This window comes from Scyliorhinus torazame, chromosome 3 (assembly GCF_047496885.1).
Source record: "Scyliorhinus torazame isolate Kashiwa2021f chromosome 3, sScyTor2.1, whole genome shotgun sequence".
NCBI classification, from domain to species: Eukaryota; Metazoa; Chordata; class Chondrichthyes; order Carcharhiniformes; family Scyliorhinidae; genus Scyliorhinus; species Scyliorhinus torazame.
The window spans coordinates 245062559-245088423 of record NC_092709.1 but is presented as its reverse complement, the minus strand read 5'-3'; the positions used below and the strand labels follow the sequence as shown (position 1 = coordinate 245088423).

Sequence of the window (25865 nt, the reverse complement as noted above, 5' to 3'; positions counted from 1 at the left end):
AACGTTCGGCAGTGGAAGGAAACCGGAACACCCGGAGGAAACAATGCAAACACGTGGAGAACTTGCAAACTCCACACAGCCACCCATGTTTGGGATCGGACCTGGGTCCCTGGCAGTGTGAGTCAGCAGTGCTAACCACTGTGCCAGCATGCCGCCCACTTGTGTGACAAAAATGTTACTTGCCAATCGTCAGCCCAGCCTGGAGCTTGTTCAGGTCTTGGTGCATTTGAACATGAACTACTTCAATGTCTGAGGAGTTGCAGATGTGGCTGAACAATGTGCAATCATCAGCAAACATCCCCACTTCTGACCGTATGATGGAAAGAAAGTAATTGATTAAACAACTGAAGATGGAGGCACCTAGGACATTACACTGATGAACTCCCAACAGTGATGCCCTGCAACTGAGATGATTGATCTCCAAGCATCAGAACCATCTTCGTTTGTGCAAGGATGATGCCAACTAGTGGAAGGTTTCCCCCTATTTTAAATTGATTCCCATTTTGCGCGGTCAAATGCTGCCCTGATGTCAAGGGCAGTCACTCTCACCTCATCTCTGGAGTTCAGCTGTTTTGTACATGTGTTGACCAAGGTTGTAACAAGGTCAGGAGCTGCATATTCCCGGCGTAATGCAAGCTGAAATCATAGATTCTTGAATTTACAGAGCAGAAGGAGGCCATTCAGCCCATCGAGTCTGCACCAGCTCTTGGAAAGAGCACCCTACCCAAGGTCAACACCGCCACCCTAACCCCATAACCCAGTAACTCCACCCAACACTAAGGGCAATTTTGGACACTAAGGGCAATTTTGCATGGCCAATCCACCTAACCCGCACATCTTTGGACTGTGGGAGGAAACCGGAGCACCCGGAGGAAACCCACGCACACACGGGGAGGATGTGCAGACTCCGCACAGACAGTGACCCAAGCCAGAATCGAACCTGGGACCCTGGAGCTGTGAAGCAATTGTGCTATCCACAAGGCTACCGTGCTGCCCCTCAGTTAGCAGGTTATTGCTAAACAAATGCTTGATAACCCTGATGACCCCGTAAATCACTTTACTGATGATCAAGAGTAGACTGGTGTAGTGGTAATTGGTCGGGTAGGATTTGTCTTGCTTTTTGTGTACAGGACATATTTAGGCAATTTTCTACATTAAAGTAGATGCCAGTGTTGTAGTTGTACTGGAGCAGCTTGGCTAAGGGCACAGCAAGTTCAGGAGCTCAAGTCTTCAGTACTATTGCCAGAATATTGTCAGGGCTATGCCTTTGCAGTATCCAGTGCCTTCAGCCATTTCTTGATATCATGTGGAAGGAAGCAAATTTGCTGATGACTGGCATCTGTGTTGCTGGGACCTCCTGGGGAGGCTGAAGTGGATCATCCACTCATCACATCTGCCTGAGAACTGTTGCAAATGCTTCAGCCTCAGTTACAGTAGTTATGGCCCAGGCTACTCAAAGTCTCCTCAACCAAGAAGGACATTGAAGGGGATTACTCTGAAGAGGGTGAATGTTCATATGAGCCACATGAGCATGACATTACATGGTACAACATGCAGACATGGCCATAACAACCTGTAAGATTCCAGGAGAAATAAGGTGAAGCTTAATTTTCACACTCACCCACTTCTTCAGATTTCGATGCAGAGGATGGAACAATACCTTAATTCTCAGCTCCAACATCTCAGAAAAGGTCAGGCACCTCAGTATGATGATGAACGTTCCATTTGGCAACTTCTGTCCCAGCAATGGAGTCATCCTTTGAAGGCATTGTAGCCGTGACAACATTTAGCCACTGTAGGATCTGATTAACACTCCCCTAGTGCATATCCATAAGCAACTACCCATAGTACGTCTCTTCAACCCTGGTGTCACCAGGTCAGTAGACATGGCAGCTGAAAAGCCAATTCACACATGGATGCACTCATGTCAGTCTGCCACCAGTTTAGTAAAGCGGCCTGAACACAAAAAACATTCTACGATAATATGCGCTTAGATGTCTCAAAAGGAAGAAACATCCAGTGAACTCCACTTCCCCCATCGCCAGCTCCCATGAATGCATAATGCAGAGGCACAATCTTGTAACTGATCCCTAATTTGCCTTTGCGCGATGGCACAGTGATCAGCACTGCTGTCTCAGCAGGGACCCGGGTTCAATGCGCGGTGACTGTGTGGAGTTTGCACATTCTCCCTGTGTCTGCGTGGGTTTCTTCCCGGCAGTCCAAAGATGTGCAGGTTAGGTGGATTGGCCGTGATCACTGTTGTGGGGTTACAGGAATAGGGAGGGAGAGTGGGCCTAGGTAAGGTTCTCTTTTGGGGGGTGGGTGCAGACTCGATGCGCTGAATAGCCTCCTTCTGCACTGTAGGAATTCTATGGATCAGGATACAGTGATCCCTGGGAAGTCTCATTGAACCATGATGCAGATGGTTCGGTACTCTTTGGGCTCATTGATTCCCTGCGCAACACACCTGACTTGCAGTGAGTGAATCTCTGTCCATGTGGCATTTAAAGATGGCACCAGGACCTTCGAACAGATGAAGTCACGGGGGGACAAATGAATCCCTGTCTGCCCCATCATGAGATTCTCTTGAGTTCCTTGCTGATGCCTAAATATGAGCTAAAAAGTGAAAGATTATGGTTATTTAGCTGTGCCACTTCCCAGCAGGAATCATGTCAACTTCCCCACCCGCCATCAGAGTTAATAATAATAATAATCGCTTATTGTCACAAGTAGGCTTCAATGAAGTTACTGTGAAAAGCCCCTAGTCGCCACATTCCGGCACCTGTTCGGGAGGCCGGTACGGGAATTGAATCTGCGCTGCTGGCCTTGTTCGGCATTCCAAGCCATCTGTTTAGCCCACTGTGCTAAACCAGCCTCTGCTAAACCAGCCCCTGGTGTTAACCTCCAGAATGGAAAATTCCACCGAATCATTAAGATTCTAGTGAAATAAAAAGTTATACAAAAGCACTTTAATAGGCTCTCTGAATACTTTAGTTACATGAGTAAGTGCATGATCTAGTTTTTGGCTGAAATGTGCAGACTCTGAGGATCTTAGGTTTTATGCTGTTAGCCGGCCTTAACAATGGTTGAGGAACTACAACATGATCTCAGCGTTCCTTGCAAGGAACCAAAATTGTTCTTAACTGTGCTGCCTATGATCAGGCCCGAATAATTAGTCCTTCAGTTAGAAACTGGGAATGTTGGATACTTGGTATCTTGATAACACTATATTTCAAGTGTTTTAACCTATCAGGGTACACACCAAGAGCTGGAAAGTGCTATTAGGATAGCTCTTTTACAGCCAGCAAAGATCTGGAGTACTGTGTACAGTTTTGGGTCTCCTTACTTGAGAAAGGAAGTACTGGCACTGGACGGGGTGCAGAGGAGATTCGCTAGAGTGATTCCTGAGTTGGGAGGGTTATCTTATGAGGAGAGACTGAGTAGACTGGGACAATACTCATTGAATTTAGAAGAATGAGGGCGGGTCTGATAGAAAAAAATAAAATTATGAAGGGAATAGATAGGATAGAAGCAGGGAGGTTGTTTCCACTGGCGGGTGAAACTAGAACTAGGGGACAGAGCCTCAAAATAAGGGGGAGCCGATTAGGACTGAGTTGAGGAGGAACTTCTTCAGCCAAAGGGTTGTGAATCTATGGAATTCCCTGCCCAGTGAAGCAGTTAAGGCTACCTAATTGAGTGTTTTTAAGACAAAGGTAGATAGATTTTTGAGCAGTAACGGAATAAAAGGTTATGGTGAGCGGGCGGGTAAGTGGAACTGAGTCCACAAAAAGATCAGCCATTAACTTATTGAATGGCGGAGCAGGCTTAAATATGGCTGTCTTCTCTGACAATCCAGCACTCTTCACTATTACAGTGAAATGCCAGCCTAGATTATGTGCTCGAGGTTTGAAGTGAAGTTTGAAGCCATAACTTTATAATGTAGAAGAAAACTGCTGTCTGCTGAGTCAAACTGAACAGCTAATTGTTGATCTCATTAAAAGCTACTTGTGATTATAGACAATTGGGATAAACGTCAGTCCAAATAATCCTGGTTGGCAGCCTCATCCACTAGCATTCCAAAATAAAAATCTGCATGCACACTGTTGGTGGGCATAATGCCTGCACTCTTAGCCATCTCTATGTGACTACACTTCCAACTAACTTTCTTTTGTTATTGCAGGTGGTGGATTTGTTAGTGTCAATGTGCCGATCTGCTCTGGAATCTCCCAGAAAAGTAGTCATTTTTGAGCCATATCCATCTGTTATGGATCCCCTTGATCATCGAAGCTTGGCATTTAACCCAAGGGTACTTTATTTTCCAGTTAATTAACATCTAGTTAATGACTCTCTCGTATAATGTTAATCTCCGAATGATTACTTGGTGTAATGAGTTAAAAATCAAGTGTTATGGGCGAGGCTTTTCAGAACCCCAAAATGTATCATGGAGTTCAACCAACCTCACCCTTTAATGGATTTGTTGCTTTTCCGAGCACGCGGCTTTTTCCCTAGGTGTGGTATTACAATCACGGACAAGTAGGTTTTTAAACACAAAACACTGTTTATTCCATGAACTCAACTTAACATCTTAAATAAACATTGGATCTCTTAACACGCCTTACTTCAAAGATAACTCAGAAAATATTGCAACAGTAAATAATTCCTTAAAATGTTCCTTCAAACTTCCAAGAGACTTAACACCTTTAAACAGAATCACATCAGGTTAAAGGATAAATATATTTTGTAGAATGGCAGAGACTGTCGCAAACTGGCTTTCTACTTTTAAACTGCTCTCAGCAAAACCAACCAGGTACTTTTTAGCTGCTCTCAGCAAAACCAAACTGCATAACTTGCAGCTCTCTGGAAACACACAGACACTGCTTTTAAACTGAAACTAAAAACCTGCAAAATGGCTGACCTGAGCTGAGCTCCACCCACTCTATGACATCACTGTTATCTTAAAGGTACATTGCTTAAACATCCAGTTCTTAAAGGCACTCTTGCATGACACAAGTCATAAAAATCATAGGTGCTGTTTTCTACTTTTGGATTCTTTGCCACAAAGCCTCACACATTGAGAATATGCATTGGGATATTGGACACAAAGGATATTACGCTGAAAACATAGGGCGGGATTCTCCCATGCCGTGCCGTATGGGAGAATCGCCGTTCGCGCCATTTTTCCCCGCGGCGCCGGTCCAACGCCGTTCCGCCATTCTCCCAAACGGCGAGGACGGCTTCATCGAGGTCGGCACTGTGCCTGCTGGAGAATCGCCCGAGGTACTAAGTACGGCGATTCTCCGGGCCCCCCGCTATTCAGCGACCCGGATGGGCCGAAGTCCCGTTCACGCCATCGCCGTTCACCCCTGGTAAATCAATTCCTCAGCCAGTCGTGCTGGCTGATGATGTGGAGGAAGGAGATGAGTGGCCGGCCTCACCGTAGGCAGCAGGAGATGGCTTCCACGGCCGGTGCTGGGGGGCAGTGGGAGGGTTCTCAGAGAAGGATGCTGCAATGCCCGGGGGGGGGGGGTTCTCAGAGAAGGATGCTGCAATGCCCGGGGGGGGGGGTTCTCAGAGAAGGATGCCGCAATGCCCGGGGGGGGTGAGGGGGTAGTAGGAGAGGGATGCCGCCATGCTGGGGGTGGGGGGGTTGGAGGGAGCATGGACTGGAGGAAGGAGGAGGGAACGGAGCAGGGGGTGTGGAAAGAAGGAGGGGGTGGAGGAAGGAGCGCGGGGTGAAGGAAGGAGCAGGGGGTGGGGAAGGGAGGAGGGGGTGGGGAAGGGAGGAGGGGGTGGAGGAAGGAGGAGGGGTGGAGGAAGGAGCAGGGGGTGAAGGAAGGAGCAGGGGTTGGGGAAAGGAGGAGGGGGTGGGGAAAAGAGGAGGGGGTGGAGGAAGGAGGAGGGTATGGGGAAAGGAGGAGGGGGTGGAGGAAGGAGCGGGGGTGGAGGAAGGAGCATGGGGTGACGGAAGGAGCAGGGGTGGGGAAAGGAGGAGGGGGTGGAGGAAGGAGGAGGGTTGGAGGAAGGAGCAGGGGGTGAAGGAAGGAGCACGGGTGGGGAAAGGAGAAGGGGGTGGAGGAAGGAGCAGGGGGTGCAGGAAGGAGCAGGGGATGGAGGAAGGAGGAGAGGGTGGAGGAAGGAGGAGGGGGTGGAGGAAGGAGAAGGGGGTGGAGGAAGGAGGAGGGGGTGGAGGAAGGAGGAGGGGGTGGAGGAAGGAGCAGGGGGTGGAGAATGGAGCAGGGGGTGTAGGACGGAGGAGGAGGTGGAGGAAGGAGGAGGGGGGTGGAGGAAGGAGGGGGGAATGGAGCAGGGGGTGTGGAAAGGAGGAGAGGGTGGAGGAAGGAGCAGGGGGTGGAAGAAGGAGCAGGGGGTGTAGAGGAAGGAGCAGGGGGTGTAGGACGGAGGAGGGAGTGGAGGAAGGAGGAGGGGGTGGAGGAAGGAGCAGGGGGTGTAGGACGGAGGAGGGAGTGGAGGAAGGAGGAGGGGTGGAGGAAGGAGGGGGGAATGGAGCAGGGGGTGTGGAAAGGAGGAGGGGGTGGGGGAAATGATGCCGCCGTGCTGTGGAGGGGGAGGAGGGGCGGGCAAGGTTATCCGCGGGAGCAACATGTTAGCCAGCCTGCCATGGCAGGACGATGGCGAAGGCACGCTTCGAAGTGCAGGTCATGCTGATGTGCCAAAGCAAATGGCGCCGCAATGAGGAGGGACGGGATTAAGTGGGTGGTGGACGGATACTGTGGGCAGGGCGAAGGTTGCATGTGTGTCGGCAGCGGTACAAGGCACCTGGGGCACCCATGTATCCCATGGGCCCTGGCTGTCGAGGTGTCAACGCGCCATCGTTAAACATGTTGTTGCCTCTCCTTCCCAAACCCCCCCCCCCTCTTCATGTAGTTCGTCATATTTGCGCACCAGCCAGCTATATTTGCCACCATGGCGGGAGCGGCTGCCCTGCAGGTAGCCATTGGCGCCGCCAACGAAGAAGGCTCAGAGCAGCTGCTGGAGCGGCTCATGCTGCAGGCCCTCCCGCCTGACAGGTGCAGGAGGAGGCGGAGTGGTACGATGACCACCACATCGTCGGCCATGCGGAGGACGAGGATTCGGTTCCTGATGGGGAGCAGGGGGAGGAGCAGGAGCAGGTAGTGGTGCCAAGGTCGAGTGTACAGGGACCGCATGACGTTCCAGGAGCTTCCGGATACGGCATGCAGGGGGAGACTCCAATTGAGTCGGGAGACCGTGACACATATATGCCACCTCATGGCGCACCCAGCACCACGTGGAACGGGGGGAGGACATGCCATGCCGGTGACCATCAAGGTTATGGTTGCCCTCAATTTCTTCGCCACGGGGTCCTTCCAGGCGTCGAGCAGGAACCTGTCTGGAATCTCGCAGGCATCGGTGCACCGATGCAACCGGGCCATCACCGACACCCTGTATGACATCGCCGACAGACACATAAATTTTCCGGAGGACCACGCACACCAGGCTGACCGGGGCAGCAGGATTCACCTCCGTGGCCGGGATGCCGATGGTCCAGGGGGTGATTGATGGGGTGCACGTCGCATGCGTCTACCCTCGGATAACAGGGATGTTTTCCTGACCAGGAAGGGGAACTACTCAATGAATATTCAGATGGTCAGTGACCATCGCATGAAGATAATGCACGTGTGTGCCCAGTACCCTGGCAGCGTGCATGATGCTTTCATACTGGCTCATTCTTTCATCCCTGCTATTTTCGAGGGACAACCCCCCCGGCTGAGGGGCTGGTTGCTGGGCGACAGGGGCTACCCGTTGCGGTCGTGGATGATGACGCCTATACGGAGGCCACAGACCAACGCAGTGACCCGCTATAATGAGGCCCATGCAGCAACCAGGGGTGTTGTGGAGAGGTGCTTTGGCCTCCTGAAGATGGGAGTCCGGTGCCTGGACCGCTCTGGAGGGGCCCTGCAGTGCCATCCCGACAGGGTCGGGCGCATAGTTGTGGTCTGCTGTGTGTTGCATAACATTGCCCAACAGAGGGGCGATGGCCTGGAGAAGGATGCACAGGGTGAGCCCGATGAGGGCGACGCCTCTGCACATGAGGAGGAGGAGGATGGGGCGGGGGGGCACAGACACGACCTGGGGGTGAGATATGGCCGGGAGGCGGCACAACAACACCGGCTAGGAGAGCAAGTACGCGAGGCGTTGATCGCTGCACGTTTCACTAACTAGGGGGAGGGCATCGCTGAGCTAGGCACTTGCACCACGGATCGCCCACAACCGCACCACCCAGCACCCCCCACTTCCTGCACCATCACACAACCCTACTGCCCACACCACCACTTTCACACCACCCTACACCTGCGGCACATCGTGAATGTTTTAACACAGTTGCTTGTGTCAGCGGGTGTGATCAGTGCCATGTTGAATGATGACAACCCTCTCTGCGATGAGCTGTGAGCTCCGGATCACTAGACAATGTCTGACTCATGGCCATAGCTAATCCCTCCATCTCGATGGACCCTGCATGTATCATGGACAACCCACCATATGGCCATGTGGGGTAGCTGGTGTTGGTGTGCTGAAGGCGACGGGGTGTTGGGGGGCGTTGTACAGACCTTACCGTTGTACAGAACTTCGACCCCCAGTGTCACTCAGTCCCCCTCATGACCCCTCAGGCACCGGACATAGCACAGAGACATCTAGGTTTGGTGTAACAGTGAGTTTAATAGTGACAGTCACATACAAGTGCCCTAGTCCCTACAACTAAGCTGTGCCCTGCACCCGTGCCAACCTACTACGTGTCTAACTTCTTGGCCCTACCACTAGGTCTTGGTGCTTCCCCAGACAGTACAGCAGGAGTGGAGGCGATGTTGGTCTCCTTCGGCGCGCGTTTCCTGGGGCGACACGGCTTGGATGGGCCAGGCTGCTCAGCGGGCATGCTGGATGGCGTAGTGCCACCCTGCACTGCCCGCTGCCCATCAGATGCACCAGGGACGGAACGGGGGGAGTCCAAGTGTTCCGGGACCTCCCTTGCTGGAGTAACCGCGATGGGCACCAGAACCTCCTCCTCCCTCGGGGAGCCCGGTGGCCCCCGGGCCTCACTATGGGGCGGTGGTGCGCGCAGAGACATGCACCCTGGCACCACCAACACATGGCGCTGCCAGTCCTGGAGGCCCGCTGTGGAATTGATCAGTGTCTGAACGTTCCCAGCGATGGAGCTCAGGGAGTGTGCCATCCCTGTCAGGGACTGCGCAACCTTACGCTGGGATTCTGCGACGCAACTAGTCCGCGGCCCACGTTAGGTGCCGTGTCCGGTGTGTTCGTCGACTGTCTGGACGTCCTCTGTGCGTCACTGTCCAGAGTCCCCGTCCTCTTTCCGTCACTGAACTGGCCCGCAGCCCTCTCCTCGTCCGACTCACGGCCATCAGTGTCCTCACTGTCCATCCTGTGTTCGTCCCTGTCATGTCTGTCTGTCCTCTGTGCGTTCCCCTCCAGTGCCACGGCCTCAGAGGAAGGCCCTCCTGTCAGTCTACCTTCCCCCCTCTGCCGTGCGTCCGTGGGGGTGGATGTGCTTGCAGCTGGACGGCGGGCGCTTCTCTGCGACGTCCCAGGACGATCGGCTCCTGGCCCTGGGGAGGACAGTGAGGCATGTATCGTTAGACACGTGGAGTCGGGTGTGAGGGGGTGGAGTGTTGGGAGGGAGGAGGTGAAGGGGGCATTGTGAGGGGGTGGAGTATCGGTGGGGTTAGGGGGTGGAGGGGTATGTGTCATGGGGTGGGTTGAAAAGGGGGGGCTTGGGGGCAGTGGTATGGGGTGCAGTGTGGGGGGAACGGGCTAAGGGGGTGAAGCCAGGCAGGGGAGTCTCACTTGGTCCTGCGCCTCTGACCTGGCATGGCACTACCTCCCGGGTGGCGGCTCCCCCAGTGAGGTCCAGAGCCCTCTGCTCATGGACAGTGAGAGGGTGCAGCACAGGTGATCCCCCTCTGTTTCTTGAACGCTCACGAAGGTTGTGAGCAGTCTTGTCCTGCGGGAGGGGGGGGGGGGGGAAGCATCAGAGTTAGGTGGTCAGCAGCAAGACGCGCAGATGTTGTCAACATTATGACTGGGCGGGGGACCCTGGGCACCACGCCATGGCAGCTCTCAGGGGGGGGTGTTGCCCATGTGGGTCGGGTACAACGTGGTGGCCCCAACCCCCACCCCCACCCCCACCTGCGTGGGCAGAGGGGGGGGTCCCAGCGAGACGTGGTGGGGGGAGGGAGGGAGGGATGGGGTGTGGCCCGGGGGAACCCTCGGGGTACTTACCCTGGCAGCCCTCATGAGGTCGTGGAGCTTCTTGCGGCACTGGCCTCCAGACCGGGGAGTGTGCCCCACAGCGCTAACCGCGGTGCCCACCTCTCACCAGCCGCGCCTCACGGTGCTGGCTGGTTGCCGGTGCCCACATCTTGGGCACGAGATGGCCCTGCGCTCTTCTACGGCATCCAGCAGCGTCTCGAGATCACTGTCCCGGATCCTGTGAGCGGCACGGCGGGGCTCAGCCATCTCGATCGGTCGGGTCCTGTGCGCAGATCGCGCACTTTAAATGATGCGGCGCAGCGTCAGCCGGGCGTATCGCAATGGCGCCGCCGATCTGGCGCCACGCCCACCACGTTTCTCGCAGCCCTGCTGCTGGCCCCTTTTTGGGGCCTGAATCGATCGTGCCCGCGGCCGTTTCGCGCCGTCGTGAAACGCAACGGTGTTCACGACGGCGTGGACACTCTGCCTCATTATCGGAGAATCCCACCCATAGTTCTCCCGATTTCTATTATTAATTAGGCAGAAAGTCAGCCATCCTACATAAAGGGCACGCTATCCTTCACATCCAGTATTTCCTTCTGGTGTGCAATAATACTACACGCCCGGACCAAACTAAATATTTATTTACATGTTTCAGCTTTTAGACCACTTGATCTAAAACATCCTAGGATTGTCAGTAGCAATTCAGAAAATCTAGAGCTTATAAACATTAGTTACTTCATTTAATACTTGGTTAATTTATTGTACTGGCTGGGCCTCATCACATTCTTAATGTACCTTGCTTAATTAAGTGCATCACGAGTAATTTGAGAGAAATAGGCTTGTTTCTATAATCATGTTGATCCTAATTAAAGTTCATGCAGCCAGTCCCTTAGCTATTGATTAAGTTTTATTTTGACCCACCACGCTTGCAAATGTCATCTCATCTCCAACTTCCCTTTCTTCTCCAAAGTCCTTGAATGTGTTGTCGCCTCCGAAATCCATGCCAGTCTTTGCAAAATTTATGTTTGAACACTTCCAACACAGTTTTCACTCTATTGAAATAACTCTTAATGAAGGTACAATGATACTCTCTGTGATTGTGGCTGTTTCTCCTTGTCTTTGACACTGTTGATAAGGATGGTGTCAACGGTGTCAGAGGTCGCAGACAGATTTGACAAATATCTAATGACAAATGGGACTGAAGGAAGTAGGACTGAAATATTCAAATATTCCTTGGGACTTAAGAATTCCTGTGTTGCTGGGGAATGTTGGGCGAGATTCTCCACTCCCACGCCGGTTGGGAGAATCGCCTGGGCCGCCACAATTTCCCGGGACGCCGGTCGACGCCCTCCCACGATTCTCCCAAGCGGCGTGAACGGCCCGGTCGAGTTCCGCAGGCCGGAGAATCGCCGGAGACACACAAAATGGCGATTCTCCGGCACCCCCGCTATTCTCAGGCCCGGATGGGTCAAGCGGCCAGGCCAAAACAGCGGGTTCAACCCGGCGCCGTCCACACCTGGTCGCTGCTGTCGGGAACAGCGCACGAACACTGGGGGGCAGCCTGCGGGGGGGCGAGGGGGGATCCTGCATCGGGGAGTACCTCAAATGCGGGGTGGACCGCGATCGGTGTCCACCGATCGTCGGGCCGTCCTCTCTGAAGGAGGACCTCCTTCCTTCCGCGGCCCCGCAAGATCCGTCCGCCATCTTCTTGCTGGGCGGACTTAGAGAGGACGGCAACCACGCATGCATGGGTTAGCGCCTGCCAACCTGCGCATGCGCGGGTGACGCCAGTTATGCGGCGCCGGCCGCGTCATCTATGTGGCGCCGCCTTTACGCGGGCGACAAGGCCTGGCGCGTGTAGATGACGCGGCCCCGGTCCTAGCCCATTGTCAGGGCCTGAATCGGTCGGGATCAGGGCCGTTTCGCGCTGTCGTGAACCTCGACGGCGTTCACGACAGCGCGGCCACTTCGGCGCGGGAGTGGAGAACCCCGCCCGTTATCTTTGGAGAACAGGGTTGAGTAACTGAATTGTGAACCAGATAAAAATTTCAAAGTTTACCTCAATTACCTCTTGGAATCTGACATTTTTATACACTACTCTCTAGGACATTAAATAAATCGGATAGAGTTCATAGTAGAATAATATGTATAATAAATGTGAAAAACCACAGGCTTAACGCTCCAAATGGCTTTTTCTCATTCCTCATTCGGGTCTTCATACACCTGGTTGTATTTAAATAAAATTGATTTCTCAGCATAAAAATGCAGGTAAGCAGAATTCCAGTGTTGGTGGTTGATGCAGAGAAAGTAGTTCGGAGTTTCACAGAGTTTGGAAGACTCTGCAGATATTTTAAATGGCAGCAGGACCCTAACACAAAAGTCCGACACCTATTTCTGAGTGATCCCATTTTTGCCCGTACGAGAAAAGGGTTCTTCACACAGGAGGGAAACCTAAACTGAGCACAGTTGAACTTGGTGCTGAGTTCAAACCAACATATTTTGACTGTTCTGAGGGTGGCAACCCATGTTGTGGAAGTAATGAATTGATGGAATAATCAAAATGCTCTTGAAGATTGGATCAGATCTGTTAAGTGTCATTCTGATATTTCTTTAAATGCCCTGCTCTTTTTTTTTTAATGTTTCCAATTAAGGGACTATTCAGTGTGACCAACCCACCTACCCTGCACATCTTTGGGTTGTGGGGGTGAGACCCACGCAGACACGGGGAGAATGGGCAAACTCTATTCGGACAGTGACCCAGGGCCGGGATCAAACCCGGGTCCTCGGCACCGTGAGGCAGCAGTGCTAACCATTGTGCCACCGTGCCATCCTGCCCTGCTCTTTAAATTATAAAAAATAACTAGCTGTAATAGTTTTTTTTTTAAACGTTGCTGAACTGCTTTGATTGACAGGTCAGCCAGTGTATCTTCTTTTCTAGCTGTTTCTCTGTCTTTGTTAGCAATTCCCTAAAATCTATTAACTATGAATGCCTGCTTGAGCTTCAAAAGCTACAATCATCTCAGCAGTGGGTTCAGAGTTCACAGTTCGATTTACATCTCAAAGAGGCTTTTAAAGGATTGGACAATGAACAGAAGTTTTTTTTGTATGACATTAACCACTTGAGGAGGTTTAAAAGTTTTAAATACACACAACAGAAACATACATGCACATACACACATGCACACCCTGCCCAACCACTTGTAATTCAGGGCACGTTTTACTGAGGCAGGTCCAGCAGGTTGGGAAACCTCCCAACTTGAGCTACCTAGCTCGGTAGTCAGAATTCCGCTTACTATGGCAACATTCAGGAATGGATTGCATATGTGCAATAGAGAAAAATAAATTAAAGGAGAATTGGAAAGCGTGCGTAATTATAGTCCAATCTTTTGTTCATATAAAACGGAGACATTAACCAATCGGGCCGAATGGCCTATCTCAGTGTTATAACTGTGATGTGTTTCTGTCGAATGGGTACAAGATTGGGGCATCCTTCTACTGTTAATCATCGTCTTACCTTTATTGTGAACCCTATTCTGAATCCTTTTTCCCACTTTGAACTAGAAAAAAGACTATGAACGATTAGTTAAAGCACTGGACAGCATCACATCCATCAGGGAAATGACCCAGGTAAGGCCCAAGGCTTGTAATCAAACATTAGACTGCATTCAGTGGTAGCAAAGCTAAAGGCTACAGCTTTAAACTACATTTCTGTTACCATTAATAGGATAAGTCGACAGAAGTGTTTTTCTGCTCAAATTTTCCCATCTCTGAGAAAAAAATGTTTGTCGCTGTTTGCAAAATATTACCAAATGACTTGTCTCTTTGAGACTTGCCATTCCTTAAACCTTTAGTTGCTTCAAGATATATATGCTTGTGAAAAAGTACAATATGGCCTGTACTTTGTAACAGCTAAGGAGCTGAAATGGAACTATTTAACCTTGGAAAGATCTCAACTGAGTGATTATGTATTAACATTCAGCAAGTAATGTGGATTTTAGGATTCAGCTGCCTCCAGGTTGGCTTCCATTCTTATCTAGAGAAAAAAATGATAGTGGAGCGAGTATAAGCACAGTGGATTATACATGGCCCATCCAATTTTATATATACTAATAATCTTATTATTGTCACATGTAGCCTTACATTAACACTGCAATGAAGTTACTGTGAAAATCTCCTAGTTGCCACACTCCGGCGCCTGTCCGGGTACACAGAGGGAGAATTCAGAATGTCCAATTCACCTAACAGCACGTCTTTCGGGACTTGTGGGAGGAAACCCGAGCACCCGGAGGAAATCCATGCAGACACAGGGAGAATGTGCAGATTCCGCACAGACAGTGACCCAAGCTGGGAATCAAAGCTGGGACTCTGGCGCTGTGAAGCAACAGTGCTAACCACTGTGCTACCGTCCTCATCCAATTCAGAGAAAAGGAGAACCAACATGCAAATCTCCATGAGGCAATAAACTCATTGATATTTCATATAAATGTGAGAAATATATCCAAATTAACTAACTTGCTTTAACTATTCACATATTCGCTGTTCTCGGAATATCAGGGGCAAGATTCTCCGACCCCCGCCGGGTCGGAGAATCGCCGGGGGCTGGCGTGAATCCTGCCCCCGCCGGTTGCCGAATTCTCCGGCACCGGAGATTCGGCGGGGGCGGGAATCGCGCCGTGCCAGTTGGCGGGCCCCCCCCCCCCCGGCGATTCTCCGGCCCGGATGGTCCGAAGTCCCGCTGCTAGAATGCCTGTCCCGCCGGCGTGGATTAAACCTCCTCTCCTACCGGCGGGACAAGGCAGCGCGGGCGGGCTCCGGGGTCCTGGGGGGTGCGTGGGGTGATCTGGCCCCGGGGGGTGCCCCCACAGTGGCCTGGCCCGCGATCGGGGCCCACCGATCCGCGGGCGGGCCTGTGCCGTGGGGGCACTCTTTTCCTTCCGCCTTCGCCACGGTCTCCACCATGGCGGAGGCGGAAGAGACCCCCTCAACCGCATGCGCGGGGATGCCGTGAGCAGCCGCTAACGCTCCCGCGTATGCGCCGCCCGGCAATGTCATTTCCGCGCCAGCTGGCGAGGCACCAAAGGCCTTTCCCGCCAGCTGGCGGGGTGGAAATCAGTCCAGCGCGGGCCTAACTCCTCAACGTTAGGGCTCAGCCCCCCAAGATGCGGAGGATTCCGCACCTTTGGGGCGGCGCGATACCGGACTGATTTGTGCCGTCTTTGGCGCCGGTCGGCGGACATCGCGCCGATTACGGAGAATTTCGCCCCTGATGTTTCCCAGTTCTCCCATCATGCCACCTTTTGCCGTGAAATATTTTCTTGTCAATCTCCTGTTCGCCACCGAATTTGTAACATTGTTTACATACACAGATACATAGAAGATAGGAGCAGGAGGAGGCCTTTTGGCCCTTCGAGCCTGCGCCGCCATTCATCACAATCATGGCTGATCATCCAACTCAATAGCCTAATCCTGCTTTCTCCCTATAGCCTTTGATCCCATTCTCCCCTAGTGCTATATCTAGCCGCCTCTTGAATATATTAAATGTTTTGGCATCAACTACTTCCTGTGGTAATGAATTCCACAAGCTCACCACTCTTTGGGTGAAGAAATGTCTCCTCATCTCTGTCCGAAATTGTTTACCCTGAATCCTCAGATTGTGACCCCTGGTTATGGACACACCCACATTGGTAACATCTTCCCTGCATCTACCCTGTCTAGCTCTGTTAGAATTTTATAAGTCTCTATGAAATCCCCCCTCATTCTTCTGAACTCCGGCGAGAACAATCCTAACCTAGTCAATCTCTCCTCATATGACAGTCCAGCCATCCCTGGACTCAATCTGTTCAACCTTCGCTGCACTCCCTCGAGAGCAAGAACATCCTTCCTCAAAGAAGGAGACCAAAACTCCACACAACATTCTAGGTGTGGCCTCACCAAAGCCCTGCATAATTGCAACAAAACATCCCTGCTTCTGTGCTCAAAACCTCTCGCAATGAAGGCCAACACACCATTCGCCTTCTTTACCGCCTGCTGCACCTGCATGCTTACCTTCAACGACTGGTGCACAAGGAGACTTACTTGTGTAAGTGATAACCCCACCACACCTCCCGCCCCCCCACCCCCCTGTCCCTCACTCTCTTCTTAAAAACTGTTCATCTGCAACACGTTCCAATTCTGATGCAGAGCTACGCTTGAAATATTAACACTCTTTCTTTCCTTACAGGTGCTGCCTTTCTTGTTGAATGTTTACATCATTTTTTTTTTGCTTATGTTTGAAAAATGTATTTGTTAATGTGTTCTCTTAAAGAGCACTGGGGTAGAATACTTTGAACAAGATGTACTGTCCTAGAATTTCAACAGTTTTCATTGATATTGAACCGCTAACGTGGTAAATCATTCCAAGGTGCCATTTTTATATTTTGCACATTCAAACTTGCTTTTTATTTTGTTTTGTTAATGTTTTGTGCTCCAAAACTAAATGTTATTTCCAATTAGATAATGTCTAGATGATGCTAGAATCTTGCAGGAAGGAAATTGTTTGGCATTCCCTACTCTACATCCATTCCTATTATTTTGTTAGTCCCTAATACTGATGTTACACATTACACATTGAAATTGTAAAACACTGTATGGATTATATACTGGGATTGTGGCAGTACCTTTGTAGAATGTGAAAGGGGCTGCACGCATTGAAAATTACCATCCAATACACATTTAGAGGTTTTCAAGATGTGACCCAGAAACTTCTGCAGATAGGTGACCTTCAGCAAATGTAGCCGAATGTCATGAGCGATCTCCACGTTTTTGATAAACCCATTAAAATCATGATTCAATTAAGTACAACAAAATAATTGTGGAGGTGACATTAAAAAGAACATGTCATGGTCAGATGGAAATGAAGATGTTGATTTCCATGCCTGAGGCTGACGCAGTAATTTTATGCTCTGTAACTGTTCCGGGCATGTCCTTTTGTATAATGTGACACTGTGGCATTAACAAGGTAGAAAATTGCTTTTAGGGAAGCAAACAGAAAAATCCTTGAAATTAAATAGAAAACACTAGGCATATCACAATAAGTCTTCTGACATCTGGAAAGAGGTAGATAAATGTTTGAGAAAGGGAATTTTAATTAGAATTTAGAAATATTAATTTAGTTCATATTCTATTGGACTTGGTGTGTATATTCAGTTTCCTACTTTTATTTCAATATACTGTGATGATATATTCACAATTGGAGTACATAAAGTACACTGGGAGAAAAAAAATCAACTGTTTATTTTCTTTTTCTTGATAGGCACCATACTTGGAAATCAAGAAACAAATGGACAAGCAGGATCCTCTGGCACACCCTCTGTTACAGTGGTACTTTTACTTAAATATTGACGAGAAGATCTTAGGGAAAGAAAAACCAAGGTTCCTGTAGTCCCTTCAGTTCAATCTGCTCAAATTTGTGGACTTGGATCAATCTGTGTACCGCAATATATTTTTCTTGCAATTGTTCAATGATGCTATCTGTCCAATCAGATTTATCCATTAAACATATGCAGCTTTTTTTTACTTGCAAGTAATTCAATTAAGCTTATTACAACGTCATTTATTGCAGTCCAATTATGCTAGCCTCCCTGCTCAGAGACACATTGACTTATCTCCACAGAGCATTTTCCTGTTTACGCAGTGGGTTATTTTCCTTTATGAGCAGCCAAGTCTGAATTGATGGCACCACAGCTACATGCCTTTGGTCACTCAACAAGCTGTTTTTATATCATTTAATTATTGACCCATTTTAAAAAATTATTCTCTTGTAATTGCTCGGTTTATTTAAATCAAGGATGTAAAATAACACCTTGTTTCTCTTTTAACCAGGATTATTTCAAGTAACAGATCACATATTGTAAAATTACCTGCAAACAGGGTAAGTGACTTGATCATAATACCCAAGGTGAGATACATGAAAGCCAGTTTGATTTTTTTTTTTTGCAATCCTGTAAATAAGGATGTCAGCTGTCACCCCTTCCTCTGTTCACTTTTTAACTAAATGAAATGAACTATAATCTGTGGACCACTGCAGGAAGGGAGCATTGCTGAGATGGATATCCACAATACTGTAGCCAGAGCAGCAAGTTGTGCAATTCATTCCTGTTCGAAGGTATCCCTGACAAGGCCAGCATTTATTACCCGCCTCTAATTACCTTTGAGAAGGTGGTGGTGAGTGGCCTTCTTGAACCATTGCAGCCTGTATGGTATATGTAATCGCAAATGCTGTTTGGGATGGATTTACAGCTTTTAGGCCCAGTGACAGTGAAGAAACAGCAATATATTTCCAACTCAAAATGATATGTGGCTTGGACGGGAACTTGCGGGTGTTCGTGTTGCAGTGCAACATGTGTATGGTACGCACTGTGAACATAATGGATTGAAGTTTATGCTCCCCGTCAGTGGGTTTGAAGTTGGAGGAACACATAAAATCCATCAGGTGACATTCTCCCACCTCTCTGCTGCCCCTGGTCTTTCTGAAATTTTATTGAGGTTACGGAGATGCATTTTGGGCCTGTTGTGGCCCTTAAGTGACTAATAAAGGCCACTTAATGCTCTCATCCTACCACTGCTGGTATTTGGCCTGTGGTGGGGGGAGGACCATGCCATGCAGGAAGCCCAGCAGCATTAGCTGTACAGGCTGGTGACAGGAAAGGAGAAGGCAGAAATCTCCATTGCGGGCTCACTGGGCCCATCTGAGACACCTCCTTAAATGTCATTCACCCCCCTTTAGCCACTGCCAATGGCCCTTTGAACCCAGCTCTCCACCCCTCACCGAGATCCCAGAATCTGGACTTAACTGGGCTCCTCAACATTGGGGGGGGGGGGGCTGTAGTCCCAGCAGTAGCCACTGCTCCTGGTTGGCACTGTTGGGACTACACAGCTGGTGACCATCCAATTGGTCAACAGCTCTCCTGAGAAAGGGGCAGAAGCCCAGCTTTAAAATAGTTAATGCTGCTCCCAGTGTTACATGGCTGCGGGGAGGCAGTCGGGATTGTAGACAGGTTCCCTCCTGAGTTTTTAGTCGCAGGAGGGTGGGCAATGGGGATTATGGTGCCCTGCAAATTCTAACCCAGTGTGCCAGTGCTGGAGGGAATTAATAGTTAAGGTGGAGCCAATCAAGCAAGCTGCTTTATATTTTTGATGCTAGTTGCACTCACCCAGGCAAGTGGAGAGTATTGCAACACATTGTGCCTTGTAGATGGTGCACAGCTTTGGGAAGTTGGGAGGTGAGTTACTCCCCACAGAATTCCCAGCCTCTGGCCTGCTCATGTAGCCACAGTATTTATATGGTTAGTCTAGTTAAGTTTCTAGTCATCACACCAAGGTGCTGAATTTTCTATTCTTTCCACAAAAAATGGAAGAAATGTCTTTCATGTTGACGGAATTAAATGACAATCCAAATTGCTGGACTGCATGGTTCTGAATGTACGTTATCTCGGAATGTGATTCGATTAACAGCAATTAAAATGCAAATCGTCTGCAGGAATGGTCCTTCAATGCTTATCAAACAGCTATAGTGAAGTTTTTAACTGTCAGATAATTTATAAATTTCAGTACGTCAGTTATAAACTTCTAAATGTCAGACAATTATGCTGTATAATGTGCAATTGTGTTGAAGAATGGAATGAAATCAGCAACATAAATCTGTGTTGGACAATGACATTTATAATAGGAGAAGATTGGTTATTGTCTCCACTATCCACATGTCAGGACTTAAAGCAGAGATAGTTTCAATCACGTTTAATTCCCCTGAGGTGAGAAGATTGGAGAAACAAGGCCAGAGACCCCTAGATAATGAAAGAGACAGAGAGTAAGATGAAGCTGATATAGGATTGATAATGCACATGAGAATCGGGCTGAATATAGAAAGTTCAAAGCGCGAAAGGAAAATGAACCAAAGAGGGAGTTCAAGTGTGGGGACTAGAAAGTGGATTTGCATATGGAGGTAGTGGGCATGGGTGAGGTATTAAATTAGTAATAAAAGCACAAAATTCCGGGAATACTCAGTAGGTCCGGAGCATCTGTAGAGAGAGAAAAGGGTGGGATTTTCCTTCCCCTCTGCGGCATGTTCTGCAGCAGTGGAGGGCGGCTCACCAACGACTGACAGTGGGATCTTCTGGTCTTGCTGTTGTCAACAGTGGCACCCTGTCAGTGCCCATGCCAGCTGGCAATGCCACCTGGGTACCTTGGCAGTGCCAGGCTGGCACCCAGGCAGCACTGCCAGCATGCACCAGCAGTGCCAGGGCACCATCCTTCCCAAAAGGAATGCAGCTGAGGGCCTCTAATCCCTTGGGGACCCCATGAGTGCCGTTCCATCTGGTCCCTGTTTGTGGGGATCAGTGCTGAACAGTGTGAGCCTGAGGCCTCCAAGGTGAAGGGGATGGATCCCAAAGCCTCAGGTACCTCAGGAATCTGCACATTAAAGTGAGACTAACTGTCTTGCTTTAATATGCAGATTTGCTATAAAGTGATACATCCCACAATGGGAGGGATTTACATTGGAACACCTCACAAGATTGTGTTGAATCTCGTGAGGTGTTGCGAGCTGGGTATATCCCTTGAGCAGGGTCGCCCGGCTTTTATCGGCCACTCTGGGCCGTGGCGAGCTGCTTTTCAGGCACAGCGCTGCCATTGGATTGCGACCCAGGTGTGGTCTCACCAAGGCTCCGTATAGCTGCAAAGCCATCCTTGCTCCTGTGCTCAAACCCTCTTGCAATGAAGGCCAACACTCTATTCGCCTTCCCAACTGGTTGCTGCACCTGGATGCTTGGTTTCAGTGATTGGTGTATAGGACACCCAGGTCCCTTTATACATCAACATTTCACAATCTATCACTATTTAAATAATACTCTGCCATTCTATTTTTCAAAACAAATTTGATAACTTCACACTTATCCACGTTATACGGCACCTCCCATGTATTTTCCCACTCACTCAAATTGTCCAAATCGCTTTGATGCTTCTTAACATCCTGCTCATCGCTCACATTGCCACCTAGTTTTGTGTTGTCACAAACTTGGAAATATTACATTTGGCTCCTTCATTCAAATCATTGATATTGTGGTCGGGATTTTCCTCCCCCTCCGCGGCAGGTTCTGCAGTGGCAGAGGCCGACTTATCAACGACTGACAGTGGGATCTTCTGGTCTTGCTGTTGTCAACAGGATTTACGCACCCCTCGCCGCAACAAAACCTGCAGCAGGGGTGCATGTCTGCGGGACAGTAAGATCCTGCCTGCATGAATGGCCAGAAAATCCCACCCTTGAATTTCCTGTTGTGTGTTTGCTTAAAAAGGAATGTGTAACTGTTGCAATGTGTGCATTCATTCCTCAAATATTAGCTATTGCCTATCCACCGGCATGCCTTTTAATGAAGGAGCAGGAAAGGACATTACACATGGGGGAAAAGGGCAGGATCTTCACACGGTACGATATACACAGGTGCATGGGGGGGGGGGGGGGCGGTTTATAAGGAGAGGGGTGAGGTGGGCTGTTCATTTTGGACAAGGAATAACCGGGGCCCAAAGCCTGCCACTCTGAAAAAGACGCATTTTTTTTCTTACTCTCTGTTTCCTGCCAATATATTACCCCCAATCCTATATGCTTGAATTTTACACACCAACAATCTCTTATGTGGGTCTTTATCAAAAGCTTTCTGAAAATCCAAATACACCATATCACTGGCTCTCCCTGAAAAGCAAATTACTGCGGATGCTGGAATCTGAAACCAAAAAGAAAAAAGAAAATGCTAGAAAATCCCAGCAGGTCTGGCAGTACCTCCCTACAGATGCTGCCAGACCTGCTGAGATTTTCCGGCATTTTCTTTTTTCTTACTGGCTCTATCTTACTATTCTACTGGTTACATCCTTAAAAAAATTCCAGTAGGTTTGTCAAACGTTGCAAAAATTCATGCTGACTTTGTCTGATCCGTTGATATTTTCTCAGTGTCCTGTTGGCGCATCCTTTATAATAGGATTTTATCCCACTACTGACATCAGGCTAAATGGCCTCTAATTCCCTGTTTCTCCTTTTTTAAATAGTGGGGTTACATTTTCCATTCTCTTTGGATCTCATACCCTCCTTAATTTATTTTATTCGCCATGATTGGACTGTTTTTCCTGTTGTGTGTTTGCTTAAAAAGGAATGTGTAACTGTTGCAATGTGTGCATTCATTCCTCAAATATTAGCTATTGCCTATCCACCGGCATGCCTTTTAATGAAGGAGCAGGAAAGGACATTACACATGGGGGAAAAGGGCAGGATCTTCACACGGTATGATATACACAGGAGGCTGTTCATGGGGGGGGGGGTTATAAGGAGGGGGGTGAGGTGGGCTGTTCATTTTGGACAAGGAATTGGAAGGGAGTGGTCACAGGGAGGGAATTAGAAAATAAGGAGCGGCATGGTGGCACAGTGGTTAGCACTGCTACCTCACAGCTCCAGGGACCCTGGTTCAATTCCGACCTCGGGTAACTATCTGTGTGGAATTTGCACTTTCTCCCCGTGCCTGTGTGGGTTTCCTCCGTGTGCTCTGGTTTCCGGCCACAGTCCAAAGATGTGCAGGCTAGGTGGATTGGCCATGCTAAATTGCCCTTTGTGTCCAAAAAGGTTAGGTGGGGTTACTGGGTTATTGGGATAGAACAAAGAAAAATACAGCACAGGAACAGGCCTTTTGGCCCTTCAAGTCTGTACCGGTCAAGGTACCAACCTTGGCCAATAACCCTCAGCACTTGTGCCGTATCCCTCTATGCCCATCCTATCCATGTATTTGACAAGATGCCAAATGGGTGGAAGTGTGGGCTTAAGTTGGGTGCTCTTTACAAGGGCGCGATGTGCCAAATGGCCTCCTTCTGCACTGTAAATTCTATGATTCTCTGATTCCCAATCTATCACATCCAACTTGCCCCTCAAACCTTCATTGTTTCCTTTGTTTAGAGTTAGGACCTTCTTTTCGGCTTGGACTTCCTCACTTTCCATTAGTGTCCAAGGATGTAGAGGTTAGGTTATGGGGATAGGGCAGAGTGGGCGGGGCAGTGGACCTGGATAGAGTGTTGTTTCAAAGGATCGATGCAGACTTGAAGGGCTGAATGGCCTCCTTTTGCACTGTAGGGATTCTATGGTAATGTTTCCCAGCCCTTATTGCTTCTTGACTCCACCCAGACTGATTCTGCATCTTGATTTTCTGAGCCAATTTCCTCTCACACTATTGCACCCTTTACCACCTCACCGCCTTTTCCCTTTTGCCTATCCTTCCAAAATATTGAATACCCTTGGATATTCAGTTCCTAGCCTTGGTCATCTTGCAACAATAGCTCCATAATTGCTATATCGTACCCGTATACATCTATGTGTGCTGTTAATTCATTTACCTTATTATGAATGCTCTGTTGACTCAACTACAGTGCCTTTAGACTAGTATTTTTGACATTTTTACACACTTTTTTCTATCTTTGTTTCCCTCTTTTGTGTCTCCCCGCTCAGTTTCCCACCCCCCTGCTACTCTAGCTTAAACCTTCCCCCTCAGTAGTGACAAATGCCCATGTGGGGATATTGGTCCTGGTCCTGCTGTGATGCAGCCCATCCAGCTTGTACAGGACCTTTCTTGCCCAGACTCAATCCCATTCTAAGATTCTATCAGCCTGAACTGATTTTACACAAGGTACAGCTCTCCAACTTGTCAAGCTGTTTGTTTCCGAAGTTGTACAATGTCAGAATATGTCAGCAAAGCACTGCTGTATTTACTGTAGTAAGATTGTAATAACATTTGTCACCTTATTCTTTCACGCAGCAACTAAAATTCATGCACACTCCACACCAGTTCCTGCTCCTTAGCAGCCCACCGGCCAAAGAATCCAATTTCAGGGCAGCAAAGAAACTTTACGGGAGCACTTTTGCATTTCAGTGAGTTTCATTCTCTAAATCTCTGAAGATATGAATCATGTCCTTCATAGTTAAAAAAAATAATTGTAAACTATATTATAGAAACACTGAAATGTTTTCTTTGTATTTGCTTGAATATGTGTAAATGGTTTTAAACACCATTTTTTGAATGGAAGTGTTCAAATAAAAGAATGCCTTTGGGAGATTAAAGACAGGACCTATTTGTTTGAGTTCAGTAACAATAAAGGAGTTATTACACTACATGGTGTTCTTTATACCCATCAAATAATGTGGGAAGATGATAAAAGAGCTGGAAGAACAATAACATTTGACTGCCTTTCTGTTAAATGGGATTGCGCGAAAGGGAGATAAGGAAAGGAATTTCTGAAAGTTCTGTCCTGGGGAATTTTCGGTATTTTTCTTGCCTAGTAAGGATGGAGACTTTGCCAGGTCAAGTCCTGCGGAAGGAAGTGGGTCAAATGGAGAGTGTCTCATTTGAGGAGCATCTTGAGAATAATGATCACAGTATCGTAGCTTTTAGATCAATTATGGAGAAGGAGGAAGACAATTTAGAACAGCAATATTTATCTGGGAGATGGCAAACTCACGAGATGTCTGCCCCAGATAAAGTGGAGTCAGAGACTGGCAGGCATAAATGTAATGGAGCAATGTTTTGGTACAGTCTTGTGTACTTTCCCAAGAGGGAGAAGGGAGGGAAAGAAAGGATTTAGAGTTAAGAGGATGACACAAAAGAAAAGGGGCGAGGTGGTAGGTGACATAAGTTTGCTTGTTAATTCAAAGGAAAACAAGCTGAATATAAATACCATAGAGTGCAGACTTGCCAAACCAAATGGCCTCCTCCTTTGCTGTAACCATTCTGTGATTCTGAGAAGTGTGTTTGGACAAACTATGAGTCGCAAAGAGACAGTCAGAGAACAGAATGGTGGTTAATATAAAAGGAAATCCTAAAAGTCTTGTATCTAGGCATAACAATAGAAAAGGGTTGCCAAGGGATCTCTCAGACTGATTAGGGACCAAAGCTATGGTAAATGATGAGGTTGCATGGATACTGGACAGATAGATATAGAAAAAGAGGAAGTACTAGAAAGATTACTGGTACTTAAAGTACTTAAATATGTCACCCAGTTCAGATGGGATGCATCCTAGGCTGCAGAGGGAAGTAAGTGTAGAAATTGTGGGGATGCTGGCCACACAATCATCCAATCCTCCTTAGATACAGGGATAGGGCAAAAGTATTGGTGGGTTGCAAATGTTACATCCTTGTTTGAACACAGGAGAAGGATAAACCTGGCAATTACAGGCTAGTTGATTTAATACCAATGCTGGGGAAATTTTTAGAAATAATAATCAGCAGAATTCCTGTTGACAGCAGAGACCGCATTTACCTGAAAAACCTTTATTATAGTTACAGCATTGGAGGGTGATAAGCACTGAGGGAACATGGTAGCAATTGTTTACTTTGCATTATAGCACACAATGATTTTTTCAGCTACTGAAACTGCTTATGTTTTATATCTAGTGGCTCACATATAGAGAACTGGCACTCCATTTTAAGGAATGGTTTAATTGTCGCATCAAATACACGATTGCAGGTAAGATCAGGCATAGCAGTAAAGTGTACCAGTTAAGGGTGGTTCTGCACCTTCGCATACCCCAATGTGGATAACCACCCCGCCATGCAGCA

At 48.6% G+C, this 25865-nt stretch overlaps 1 protein-coding gene across 1 annotated transcript in view; it reads left to right on the top strand.

The window, feature by feature from the left end:
- parp8 (poly (ADP-ribose) polymerase family, member 8) overlaps positions 1-25865 on the top strand; it is a 629329-nt gene that overhangs the window by 551423 nt on the left and 52041 nt on the right. The window contains exons 16-21 of the mRNA XM_072497074.1: positions 4181-4306; positions 13810-13875; positions 17540-17607; positions 18109-18157; positions 24069-24181; positions 25701-25773. Of these exons, the coding sequence (XP_072353175.1) occupies positions 4181-4306; positions 13810-13875; positions 17540-17607; positions 18109-18157; positions 24069-24181; positions 25701-25773 (495 nt within the window). The remainder of the gene's footprint in view (positions 1-4180; positions 4307-13809; positions 13876-17539; positions 17608-18108; positions 18158-24068; positions 24182-25700; positions 25774-25865) is intronic.